This window comes from Atractosteus spatula, chromosome 8, assembly GCF_055471065.1.
Source record: "Atractosteus spatula isolate fAtrSpa1 chromosome 8, fAtrSpa1.hap1, whole genome shotgun sequence".
In the NCBI taxonomy this organism is placed as follows: domain Eukaryota; kingdom Metazoa; phylum Chordata; class Actinopteri; order Semionotiformes; family Lepisosteidae; genus Atractosteus; species Atractosteus spatula.
In genome coordinates this window covers 35,254,242-35,267,969 of record NC_142713.1, presented here as the reverse complement: position 1 = coordinate 35,267,969, position 13,728 = coordinate 35,254,242, and the positions used below count along the sequence as shown (strand labels likewise).

The window sequence follows — 13,728 nt, the reverse complement described above, 5'->3', positions numbered from 1 at the left end:
CATGTATGTTCATACAGTTTCAGTACTGAGCCAAAGGGAAGCGGTGAAGTGCACCAGTGTTGTGTATAGCAGGGGGTGACAGTGACAGCAGTGGCCAATCTGCTTGCTCCTTTGTCTGGTTTGCGACCTCATAAGGATAAGTTTAGATAGTAAAAACAAAGACACCTTTTTCCAGAGCTGCACCTTATGCTTTACTGCTGACCTGTCCATTATTTAGTGCTTGAGTGACCCAAGCACATTTTGGTAGCGGTTTCATTAACGGAGACATTTTTTCTTAGAAGAAATTTTAGTAGTTCTTCAGTTAAAGGGGAGCTGCAATGTTACTTCTATATTTCAGTGTTAGAAAGAATCGGCATTTATGAGTACATTTCAAAATATAATAAAAGAAAACGAGCACAGTGTTATGAATAATTGCGTTCGAAAATATTTTTGATTTTGCTAGAATATTCATCATTTGTAAATAACATTGCTTTATGTAAATAATTAGTGTTATCTTTAATTTTCTTGACCAGGCTTTACTAGAATGATTATGTAAATCGTTAAAACAATCGACAAAAAAAGGTCTAGAATTTTTTGGGGGGGGGAGTTTGAATTGACCTGGGAGAGTAACGGACGGAGTTTGAGCATGGAGGGATTCAGCGTGTTTTAAAGTCATTTTATACAAACAGGATTTATACAATATATATTTGGATTTACTGTTCATTGAGGGATATTTAACTTTGCTTCTTGTTTATCAGTTTTGGTGATCACGAATTGAAAAGGAAATCCTAGAAACAACAATCTACATGACAGTGACGGAAGCCCATTGAAATATAGGGACTCTTGGATAAGTGAACTTTTGTGTTAATTCTCTATTCATTATAAGTTATGGTATAGTAACAACAGTAATGTATAAAACCTTCAATTTACATTGCAAAATAGACCAAATTTCCGGATTTGTGCAGCACCATATTCTGTGATTCATAAAGAGGCAACCAAACTTCTGACGTGAGTTTACATTGTAAAAAGGCAGGCTCTTTAAAAATCTCTTCCAGTGTCTGCTGCACAATCTGTACTTATTCCTCCTATGCCACATTACATTAGTTATTGTAGTTATAGCAAACTCTTGTTCTTGCCTGTGGCAACATGGCGAGGTACAGTGCTAAGTTCATGATTTGTGTGGAATTTGTAAAGTTTTGCGATACTATCAATTATTTTGTTACTGAGATTTAAAAACCAGCTGAGAAATTGGAGCTGCAGTTCCCCTTTAAGGCGCAGTGATCTTATGGTATGATTTAATGCCTTTAACTGCACACTATCGACTTCAGAATAGGTTATGTTCCAAATCCAGGTTCATACCTTGAGTTGTTCTTAAGCCAAAACCGAGTTTCCTGTAATGTAATGAGCTCTGTAGCATCACATCTTTTTCCGTAATTATTGTTGACTGCATTGGTGTGGAAGGTATTACAAATTCCAGAATTCTTTCTTTGTCCCTAGTAGTTATTCCAGTAGATAAATGATTAAGGCCGTTCTGAGGTGGCATTTCACCTTTTCCATACCTTTTTATGATATCCACATTCATTTTAAACATTATTGCCGTTCGTTTTTAGGATTTAATACATCTTTGTCACTTTTCGCTTGTGCCACTATTTTTATGGGCTAGGAGCACTCAAAATGACACTCAAAATAATAACAAAATCCCAAGGCAAAATCTGTATATTAACGTAAACAAAACCACACTGTCACTGAGTGAGTCACTGTATCCAGTAGCCTTGAGCCACATCGCCTCACACTAGTGAGTGATCCTCAGTTGGGTGTTCATTTATTCTAAGTGCCTTTGCTGTCCTACCATGTGAAATTCTTCTTATTTTTTATGGGAGCTAGTTTGTATGTTGTTTGTATGCAGAGATGTTTACATCTTAATTGTCTGTATGCTTAGGACCAAGTTTACTTTAATAACGTTGCTACATTTTTGTGGTTTTGGAATCAGCATTATAAATCTATCTGTAGATCTACAAATCTACATTTTATGCATTATGAGTCGGACATTTATCAGCTTAAAAAATGATCTCTGATATCATGAACAAAAGTAATAGCAGAATTAAAACTAGTATTTTCAATATGGTAAATTATTAATTTTCTGGCAGTTATTGTTTTAATGACAGTTTTCTTGTACCTTATGCTTACATAATGTCAAATACTTTTCTGTCTCCTCTGATTTTCTTCAGATGCCTTAAACCTACTTAAAGAGCTGTGATATGCTTATGTTCCCTTTATATTCAGTAAAAGGATGTGATCCTACTCCTATGTCTTTGCATGTTTCTTCTGGTTGGAGTTCTTCATCTTTCATCTTCCCCAGACACCCAACAAGGATACATGCCTGAGCTATCTTAGCACCACCTGTCCTGAGTAAATAAACACTAGTGCTTTTAGTCTGGACCTGGATACATGTAAGCCAAGGTAACAGTGGTTATATACTGACTGAGCTATGTGGGGTATGTGCTTTAGGCAGTTGTTCTCTACGTTGACAGTACTGCACTTTCTCTAATTGATTGTTGACCTAGTAAAACAAACCCATTTTATAGACAATAGTTTATATGTATATCACATATAAATATTTAGTGCCTTCCTGATTAATTTGTACCCCTATGACATAAATCTTTCTATATCTTTTTTCTTATGTACTAGCTAATGTCTTGCTTGAAAAAAAATCTAAAAATATTACGCTCTAATTTTGATATCATTGCACTGCATGGGGAAATGGGGAAAAAATGGGGCCATATTTGTCATCAGTAAGTAATTTGTGTACAGAAAACACAAGGGTCACGGTATTCATAACCCCGTAGTTAGTAGTTAGCTACTTCTTTGTTGATTTAGATGTATGCTTTGCATTATTGTTAGGCAATGTCCATTTTCAGCCAGGCTTGAGTTTCTTGGCTAAAGGAACCAGGTGTGCAAAACCGTCCTAGTACATGTTGGAATTTGCGATTTCCCTAGGGCTCCAGGACTCTGGACCCACCACCGTATTTCTCAATAGCCACGTCGAAAAAAACTGAGTTTCATTTGATCATGAGACATTGGTTCCATTACATCATCCAGATGTAGTTTTGGCAAATGTAGAGTTGTCTCTTTGTGGTTTGCCTTTGCATCCCAACCATGAACGTGGTGCTCATGCAGGCAGCCTTGAATGGAAGTTTTCAACACTTTGGCTCCTAAAGCTGCCAGTTTGTGCAGGAGATCTCCAACAGTTAACTTTAGATTTGTAGTTGCCTCCTGAATAACATGCCTCTCAGCCTGTTTTCATAGCAATTTCAGCTTTTTATCAAGATAGACTTGTATCTTCCTCCTGGCATAGTTACCACTATAGCTGTAGCCTTATTCTTTAAATAACTGACACTACACTGGAAGGTAATAGTTACCATTAAGGTTACAGGAACGGGAGATTACATTTAGTCAAAGCATGTTATGGACCAAGTTAGGGTAGGAGGGCTTGTTATACTTAAGTTGGTGTGGCCTCGGCACCAGTTTCATGATTTCATGTTTTTATTAATGGTTTTGTTAACATTCAGGTTATAGTAAATAGGGTTCAGGGACCCTGTAATGGAGGATTAATATGTGTAGGTCTTGCAACGCTATACTACCACTTCAGGATGATCTGCCAATATACTCCAGGGGAATAGGAAACTTTCGGAGGCCTTTATATAGTTCTAGAGGTTTCAGTTGTGCTCATAAAATAAAAGGATTGCTTAGAATTGTGAATAAATGTGATGCTCATGTTTTTTGGAAAGTCCATTTTTTTTACAGGTACTGTATGACTTTGCTCTGTGCAGTGCTACTACAATTATAGTACAGTCTGTTTAGAATTTTGAATCAAGGTCCAGAATGCAATTTGTAACTCATTCTGTTATATATTTGGAGGTGTTTATTCATTGTTCCCATTTATTCATGAAATCTTTTTTTTCCTGTTTCATTGGGGTTATTAATACATTTTCAGGAAACACTGTATGCTGATATATACTTGCACATTGTGTTTATTGTGTCTTAATGGTAGGGGTGCATTATTATTGAAATAGTGCTTGTAGCAAGTATAACCTACATTTTTGTTTCTGTACACTTAAATTTAGCATTTCAGAAAACCCAAGACTGCATGATCACACCTGTTTCTGTTTCATTACAGTGACAAAACACCTACAAACACCACAGATTAAGACAGTTTATGGTGTGTGAAATTAAGCATTCCACTGGACGCATTAATTTTCGTTGATGATTGAGATCTGGGGGTCATTTGTGCCAGTTAAGAACATGGATGTCGCTCTCTTACTTCTTAATTAAACAATGTGCTGGCCACTGGGGGTAGTCTATTTGTTCAACTGGTGGTTTTTAAAAATTTGACATGTACATTTTTTTAATCAAATATAGCCTCTATAATCATATTTGGAAAGGGTAGAATTTTTTACGTTCTAGTTTATTACCTCATGTTTTGAGAGGATGGCTGTTGCTTTGAAGAATCAGATAATTAGTAATAACCTTATTAAATCATATTTGGAGAGTGCTTTAATCAAATATAGTTTTTGCATAGGTCAGGTTTTGAAAATTTTACCTTATCATTAAAACAAGTGTTAGAAGATATCTGCAAGAGATTTCCATGGTGTAATCAAGTAAAAATGTTTGTCAGTATGGGCTGATGTTCAGCAGATTGCTAAAGGATGAAAGAAAATAGAGATGTGAAAATAGTTAAGCCTACTTACAATTTATTCATTCAGAAAAAGAATACATTTATTCTTTCAGTGCCTCTTCCTGACATAATAAGAATGATTTTTAAGGGATGTCTTTGGGTAGACCAGATTTGTTTAGGAACACCTACACCTTTGTATGTGAGCTTAAAAATTAATCAAGTTTTGTATTTTGTGGCTACATCTTTCTTTAAAGTGGCTTTTACTTCTATCAATTGGACTACGACATCCTGTCTCAGAAGTTTATGAAACATAGAAATTGAATCACCCACAAGAAAGTAGCCTGATTGATGGTTCCAATTTAACTTTGTGTGGGGGTCTCCAAAACGTGCTTCATGGATGTTAGCTTGGTTGAGTAGGCCAACAGATAAATGCATGTCTTTCAAACAGGGCACAGATTGGAATCCAAGTGTGAGATGCAATGTTAGAACTTATAGCAATAATACACCCAGTTCAGATTTTAAGTAGCCAGTGGCATAGCAGTCCCTTTAATAATGATAAAAAGGAGTTAAACCCTGGTTGTGATTTGGTTTGGGGACTGGAACAGTAATTTCCTGAAAGGATGTATTCTTTATGATTATCAAACTAGAAATCTTAACTTCAAAGCTTGTAGTTAAACCCACACAGTGTAACAGAAGACAGTAGTCTGTGTGCCTGGCTTGACGTATGTCTACTACCTTTCTGTAAAATTTGCAAGTTAATTTTAAGTCTACATATATGGTTATCATGCATAATAGTTAAACTTTGGAAAATGATATGTGTAAAACATTGATTTTACATACATTTAAAGTATTAGATTGTATCTGCCATGATGACTGTTTCATGCCATGATGAAAATTAAAAAAACAAATTCCCATTATTAAAGTTCATTTTACAGTGTCGCAGTTTAATATTCTGTGGAATTAATTAGGGTCTACTAACATTGAGTTACATTGTAATGTTAAATATTTTCCTGGATTAAGTTTAGATTTCATATGAAGATAAAAGGTGTGTTAAAAATGCATTAAAAATAAAATACATTTTTAAAAACAAAGTTAAAACTCAGTTTTAGTAAACTCCAAAATAAAACTGTAAAAAGTATATGTTGCTTTTCCCATATACTCTTCTTTGAACAAAATAGACACTTTATACTGTATATCTTGTAAGAAATATACACATTTATGTGAGCTTCCCTAGTGCAAATTTCTTTCTCACTTAATGTGGTTTGTTTGTTTGGAACAGTGTGAAAGGTGTGATTTGACTGCTCAAATAACTTAGTTTACCTGAGAAGTCCTGTTGGGGAAAAATTGGAAGAATTCGGTTTCTTTTTTAAACTTTTTAAACTTAAAGGAATTAACCATGCATTACAGACGGTTTTCTGTAATGAAAAAGCCTGTAACTCTTTAAGTTCCTTTTTTAAAACATGCCCAATTTTCTGTTAAAATGTACTAACCTGTTAAAAATCAGCTGATTTTGTCTAAAAAGATATTGAAATGCTTTATTGGAAAAATGAAGTCTTGTGTGTACCGCATCATATTGATGCAGGACTAATGTATATTTTCCCTGGTAGCAGTAACTTAGTTCTTATATTTTAAAGTTTCATGTATACATTTTACCATGAAATCATTTCAGCAATTTAGGAAATAAAAGTGAAATGAGATAAAGCAAAAATATTGGATCATTTAAAAGACTTTATTATAGTAATTTATTTTGTTACCACAGGGCAGCCTGGGTTTCAGATACTTTAAACAGACCCCAAGTCATAAAACTTTGTAAGGCTATATTAGGCCTGTTCTTTGTTTGGGACCAGATTTAAGTTCACACAAAGGTCAGGAAAACCAGGTGCCCTTAATTCATTTATACCCCTGCTTTGTGTAGTGGTGTGTCATATAGTAACAAATAATCAGTATGGAAAAATGTAGGGATCAGGACTTATAATAATGGAAATAAACATACTACGTAATGATCTTTACAGTGATTGTTATAGATCTATTGCAAAAAGTAGTCAGCTTCTGAAAGACCATAAAATGAAGGAACCACTTAGCATAGTACCAGCAGAAATGCATTCTGTATATATTTTGTTTCAACATATAATCATAATAATTGCTATACACTTATATAGCGCTTTTCTGGACACTCCACTCAAAGCGCTTTACAGGTAATGGGGACCCCCCTCCACCACCACCAATGTTCAGCATCCACCTGGATGATGTGACGGCAGCCATATTGCGCCAGAACGCTCACCACACATCAGCTATCAGTGGGGAGGAGAGCAGAGTAATGAAGCCAGTTCATAGAGGGGGATTATTAGGAGGCCATGATTGGTAAGGGCCAATAGGAAATTTGGCCAGGACGCCAAACACCTCTTCCAGCAGCAACCCTAGTTTTTCCCAGGAGGTCTCCCATCCAGGTACTGACCAGGCTCACATCTACTTAGCTTCAGTGGGTTGCCAGTTGTGAGTTGCAGGGTGATATGGCTGCTGGCCATATATATATATTTCCTGTGTTATAAAAAGTGAGAATCCATATTGGGAAACTGTGCCAAAGTGCTTTCCATCTGGAAAAGCCAAAAACATGTATACTATGCCAAAATGTTTATTGCGGGGCATACTGTCCAGCTAAGTTGTTGAAGAATATTCCATAAGATCCATCACAGAATGCCTGGGCATGATCCTTGAATAATTAAGCTACTAGAAGCCAAATTACCTTCACTTAATTTTAACCTTAATTATATTATTAAGTGGTCTTCCTTGTTATTTGGCAGTTTATAGTAGTGATTGCAGAGCTGTGCTGTATTAACTTAATTTATACAACTCAAGACCTAGTGTGATAAGTCACAACAAATTAGGCAATTTCAGAAAACATTTAAGAAAACACAATTGTAAAATAGCTGTGTATACATAAAGGCATTGTCAAGAAGTGTGCAGTTTGTCAATAGATCACAGTGTCTGGATTTAAACATGAAAACATAAATTTTAAGGCCAGCATGTGTTTTTTTCACTTGGCAGCATATAAATTAGATTGATAAAACAATGACTTTCTCCTTCGTACATTATGTCAAACAGTTGGTAAACGTGTGATTTTTAAAAAAATTCTGAAGATATAACTGTTAGAAAAAAATGCCATGAACTCAGTTTGTTTTTCTTGACTAAACCTACATTCCTGTGCCTTGCCTTTGCTCTTGTGTCGGAAGCCTCTGATGGTTTCTGTTTTCCTGACCATAGGTCAGATACTGGAATATAATTCTGCAGAAAACCCAACCATGAGCTTCATTTTGAGATTCAAGTGATTAAAAAAAAATCACATTTAATTCTGTCAAACCAATTCCTACAATGTATGATAACAAGCATATGTTTTGAAGTACAGTCTTATTTTAGTAAAATTGTTTAAAAATTTCAACTTTTTGAATGCTCAGTATAAGTCAATGATTCTCTGCATTACCGAATGTTATAAGAGGGCACATAAAAGTTGTTGGATGGTATTCTCAATATTTCTTCCCTCAAAAATAGTAATCAACAATGCCAGGATGAAATCAAGATATTTTTGTCAGAACTGTGTGATGAAAAATGGATTGCAAAACTAATGTTTCTAGCCGACATCACCATGCATATAAATGAACTCAACCTTCGTTTGCAGGGAACAGATCAAACTTATGTTTTTTCTCCAAAACGTGGAAGGCGTTTCTTGCAAAATGTGCCATTTTCAGACTCCAGACATCTCCCAACATTGACACCTTAACTTTCTGCTGTTTCCAAAATCTTAAAAGACTTTCAAAACATTGCACAATCCGTGTTGCTGAGTTTATGTAGATGCGAGAACTGGCAACAGAATTTTCTGTCATATTTATGTCATATTTCATATTTATCATATTTCCAGTATTTTGGCCTAATGTTTTCATTTCTTATTAAACCATACAGCTTTGATACCAGCGACATGGATTTTGCTGTGTTTCAGTGGATAGGTTATGAGGAATTTGAAATGAACCTCAGTAAAGTTAGCTTGAAGTTCGATTTGCTTGATTTTTTTAAATTCATTTTTCTTTTACTTCAGTAACGTCTTAACAAAACCACCTAGAAATGTAAAACTGTTCAGGGTGATGTATGGAATTTTTCACAATTTTCACTACTAATTTTTTTAAATTTCAAAATGTTTTCTAGCTACATCTTATATAAACTGATATACTTCTGGTTTTTAATTAAGGCAACTTGATATGTTGTTTATTGTATCTTTTGGAAATTCATTAACTTTAACTGCGTAACTCAGCTCATTAGTTCCAGTCTGCTGACAGTCATCAAGAAATATGATGACAAGAGGTGTAAAAGTAACGAACATATTTGGACTTCAGCTTTCTGCTTGTGATGTTTTGAGACGGGTGTAGAGGATTTTCACATCTGCATCCCATACGTTTTGCCTAGTGTTACTTTGTCCTGAAACAGATTTCTGCTCTTAGCTGTCCTCAAGGGACCATAGTGTTGCTCCTAAGCAGTCAAAGGGTCATTAAGGGCATTCCTGGACAACTTTAGTATCATTATGTACTGTCTCTGCAAGCTGGAGTATTGATTTAAAAGGCTGGAAAGAGTTCTCAAAACAAACTGTTAAATACTACAAAAGAGAGCTTGCTTTTTTTATCTATTCAACTGCCATTTGAGCCTCACTGTCGCAAAATGCATATTGTAGTCTGATATGATGTATTAAACAAGGAACATTCAGAAAAGACCCTTTTCTTTTTGATGCAAAAATATAATAAAGTTCAGGCCATTCATAATATAAAAATAACTCTCTTAACTGGTGAAACCACATAATAAATCACTCTTAAAAACAGACAGTTTAATTTTGTACCTTAACATTTTCTTATGCTGAGAAGAGATTTCACAAGAATGTCTTGTTTAATCTCTTCTATGTGACAGATACATCAAGCTTTGTCTGGTCTTAACTGATGGCATTATATGCACTTATATGCACAGACATGAATTTGAGACTTAAAGTCTACAGCTAATTATATTTTCTTACCAGTATAGAAAGATTTGTTTAATAAATGTCCAATAATTCTGGTTCAGATTCTACTTGACTCTCTTTACAGTAACCTGACCTTAACTTGGAACAATAGATTGTATATTTCAGGGTGTTGCACCAGTTCTGAATGAATTGTTTCATTTGGCAAAAATGTATGAACCCCCTAAGGTGGGTGCTCTATGGCTTGCACCACTACATTAACAAATAACTTTCACAAACAGTATTATGCTAGGAGGTTGAAGCTAGCATGACATGCTTATCCAGTGTCTGCTTCATTAATTAATATTGTGTTTACATGGGTTGGTCAAAAACTGTATTGTTTTATAATAAGTAATTACGTTTTTACTTTCTTTGTACAAAGCAGAGATACCATTACCTTTTCATAACTTATTTTCTAACTTTATAACTTGTTCTATTCTCATTTTGAGAATATCCATGGCATCACTGTGAGCTGATGGGCTATATGCAACAAGCTGTGGAAGATGTAGCAAAGGAAATTAGATTTTTTTTCTGCACATTATATTATTTATTTAGGCAGCAGTGTTAACATCTTGGAGCTTCACTTTGTCAGTTCTCAGATGCTAAGCAAGACTAGGCCTTGTCTATACTGGCCTGGAAACCTCCGGGGAAAATCTTGTGTTGTGTTCAAAGACCAGTAGGTGGCACACTGCCCTGTAGACCATAATTTCCAAACCAATTTCCTGGTTGGTGACCAGAGATATGGTGGTGTCATTGTGGTGTCCTTTGGATGAGATACTGAACCATGGTCCTTACTACTTGGTTATTAAAGATCGTGGGGCACTTCTTGAAAGACTAGAGGTGTTAAATCCCAATATTGTGGCTAAATTATATCTTCATGGATTGCTCTTCCTCAAGTTCTTTCTTGATTTCTATTTTCTGAAATAATTTTTCACCCAAATGTGTGTTGAAATTCCATGGTGAGTGAAGCAGGTGACCTCCTATATGTCAAGTGCTTTGGAATTTTCTGGGATGAAAAGTGCTATATAAATGCAAGGAATTATTATTTTTAAATCTTTATGAAAGCCAAGGCTGTACTTTTATAGCTTAGTACTATTTTTATATATGCACATGAAATTAGCAGTAGCTCTGCTGTGCATAACACAGCTTAACTGGCCTGGCATTTTTGTAATGTTATAATTAACATTTATCTAAAAAAATGCAGTGCTGTCTCATAATACAATAGTTTATTTCTTTATGGGACCAATAAATTGCTCTGCACTTCTTAATGGAAGAAACTATATTAGCAAAACTAACGGGATGATTGTCTTACACCCCTTTGTCAGCACAGGCGCAGCCTGGAATTACTTATTGCAGCTCCAAATATTTCCCTCAGAAAGCAAAAAGTCAAGTGTCTATCTCTAGATTTAACTTTGGAAACTAGCAAATGTTGCAGTGAAACATAGTCTTTTATGATTCTCATTAATCACACAAACAGCTGAATAAAGACTGAAATTCTGATAGCCTTCTGCCATGCTTCTGCTTGGTTCTAGAAAAAGAAGAGCATCTTCAGAGTTCATAACTGTGGTAACTCAGTCAGTACAAGACCACTGAAATTCAAGAGCAGTTTTATTGATCTTACAAAACTACCTGTAGGAGTGCTCCTCGTACCTTTTGACACTGGGAAAATGTGTGATGTTCAATTCTTTGCTCTTTAGAAATTGCTTTGGCAGAATGGGCCCCAGACGGTGCTTTAGAAATCAAAGATTTGTTCGTCTTCCGAGGACCCCAGTTGTCCCCAGAGGTTGTTATGGGAAGCCAGTGGAGGGGCTTTAGAGTATGGATCTTTGGTATGCACGTCTATCTGGTAAACTGTGGGGAAGGGTTGATAAGGAACACCGAACAGGTTTAATATTGACTACTTGAATAAAAAGACCAAACTTTTTTTTGTATCTGTTACTCTAGGGAGGACCGAGACTTCAGGAGAAAAGGCTCATATCCACATCCGCACATGCGAGAACGTTCTCCTGTGCAGAAAGAGATCCCCTCCTTCAGAAATTCTCCAAGCAGCCGGCGGGAATCTCCACACAGCCGTTCTGGGTCCAGTTTGAGTAACAGGAGCTACTCACCTGAGAAAAAGAAAAGCTACTCCTACCAAGCTCAGCAGAAGAAAAGTATGTATGCAGTTTTACAAATGTGTTAGCCACTTTAATCACACCGTTCTTAAGAATTACTTTTTCAGGTGTCTGGCATTGTAGACATTAGGGCTAATGAAATCAGTAACATGCAGAGACAATATGAATATCATTCATATAATAATGGATGTGTTGAAAGTTTGGTAACAGTTTGATAAAAAATTTTTTGTTAATTTGTAAAATGATAGAAGTTTGATCATTTTGCTGTTTTCATTATGATCAATCTGTAAAAGCCAAGTCATGAATATGGAACAACAAAGTAACCTAGAATACTGTGATCTGTTAAAATACTACTCTACAACAATAGCAGCTATACCTATATCAGCAATGGCCTGTGATGTTCTTCTGTTAGGTTAAGGACCTAACCAGTATTGAATGTCAGTCTGGTATGAACTGTCTTTGTAACTCCATAACTTGTGTTTACCTAGAAATACCCTGGAATTTTTTTCCTCTAATTAGATTATATGCTGAACTACTGTAGGAAGCTGGATACATTATTATCCTGCATGGCATACAATTACTGAATTAACTGACATCCATCTTTTCTTGTAGTTTTTACCTTGCAGATGCACATGTCATGATACTCTTTTTATAGCTCTATTTGTTAAGGGATATGCTACCGTTACACTTAACAAAAAAAGCTTTACCAAAAGTATAAGTTGTAAAGCAGTTATTTAATTTCTGCTGATTCCCTGCCACAAAAACAGTTTGCAGTTTTTTTGTGCAGCTAAGACCTCTCAGTTTATAAGAGAGAATCATAAATACTTCCATTTTATGGATTTGCTGCCAGATTATTTTGAAGAAATGAATACTTCCAGGAATAAAAACTGTATTAAACCTCTTAATCTCATTATTCAAATCCGCATTTAAAGATTTGTAATATACACAGCTTTATTGGTACCTGTACGACAGAGTATGTTTCAAAGGATTGAAATAGCATGTATAAAGAGATAGTAGAATTGAAAAATATTTTTTTTTTACTGTAATCCCTAGACTCACTAATATATAATGAGCAGTTAGTGATTTTTTTTTTACCCCAGGCAATGATGATGTCTCATATATCATTCATCATTCATAGATTATGAAGTGTGGTGGAGGTAATAGCAAGACCTGGGCATGGATGGTCATTTCTTTAACAGACTCATTTATCTTTATGGGTGATGTAACTAATAATGGCAGCAGAATGAATTGTGAATTTTAGAGAAATATTTTGTGTTGTTCTTATGTACAAAGGTAATGTTCCATACTTGCTGGGTAGAAATTCACCATGTGTCATGACAGTGACCAAAAATATATGGCCATTGCAGCCAACAAATTCATGAGGAGAAGAAAGCAGAACATCTTAGACAAGCTAAATCAATCTCCAGATTTCAGTCTTAGTGAGCATATGTTTTAGATGCAGTAGAAGTATTTCTTTAGCACCACAGGAATTGACAAAAACTCAGAGGCGGGTGATGTAGTTAGCCTTCATGTTAGGCTTATAGAGAGAGATGCTTCTTTTTCTAGAGCTTAATTGCTGATTGTGATGGTTTTTCCACTTTTTCTAAGTCAGTGAATAAGGCATTACAATATTCTTAAACGTAGGATATAGGGACTCACTATCTTTAATATCCTGTAACCAAAACCCCATGTTTCTAGAAAATTTCATGTTTAATCATTGTGAAGGTGGAACTTTTGTGGCTGTGGGACATAAAATTGGGAGGGGCTTAGCTTTCTCTGCACTGAGAAAGCACAGATGACCCAGTATGGAGCTGCATATCACTAGTGAGAGAATTTTGGAAATCAAAGAGGTTACGATCTGTAGAACTATCCAAGAAAAGTTTGAAGCAACAATCCTAGGAAGCTGTGTGTTAGTTTGATTGCCAGGATTT

The 13,728-nt window shown here is 35.4% G+C and overlaps 1 protein-coding gene across 3 annotated transcripts in view; it reads left to right on the top strand.

Moving 5' to 3' along the window:
* The window catches only part of LOC148829506 (periphilin-1-like), a 96,131-nt gene that overhangs the window by 33,400 nt on the left and 49,003 nt on the right, over nucleotides 1–13,728 (top strand). For all 3 annotated transcript variants that reach the window (XM_088923234.1, XM_088923236.1, XM_088923235.1), the window contains exon 6: nucleotides 11,628–11,836. In XM_088923234.1, coding sequence (XP_088779360.1) covers nucleotides 11,628–11,836 — 209 coding nt within the window. The remainder of the gene's footprint in view (nucleotides 1–11,627; nucleotides 11,837–13,728) is intronic.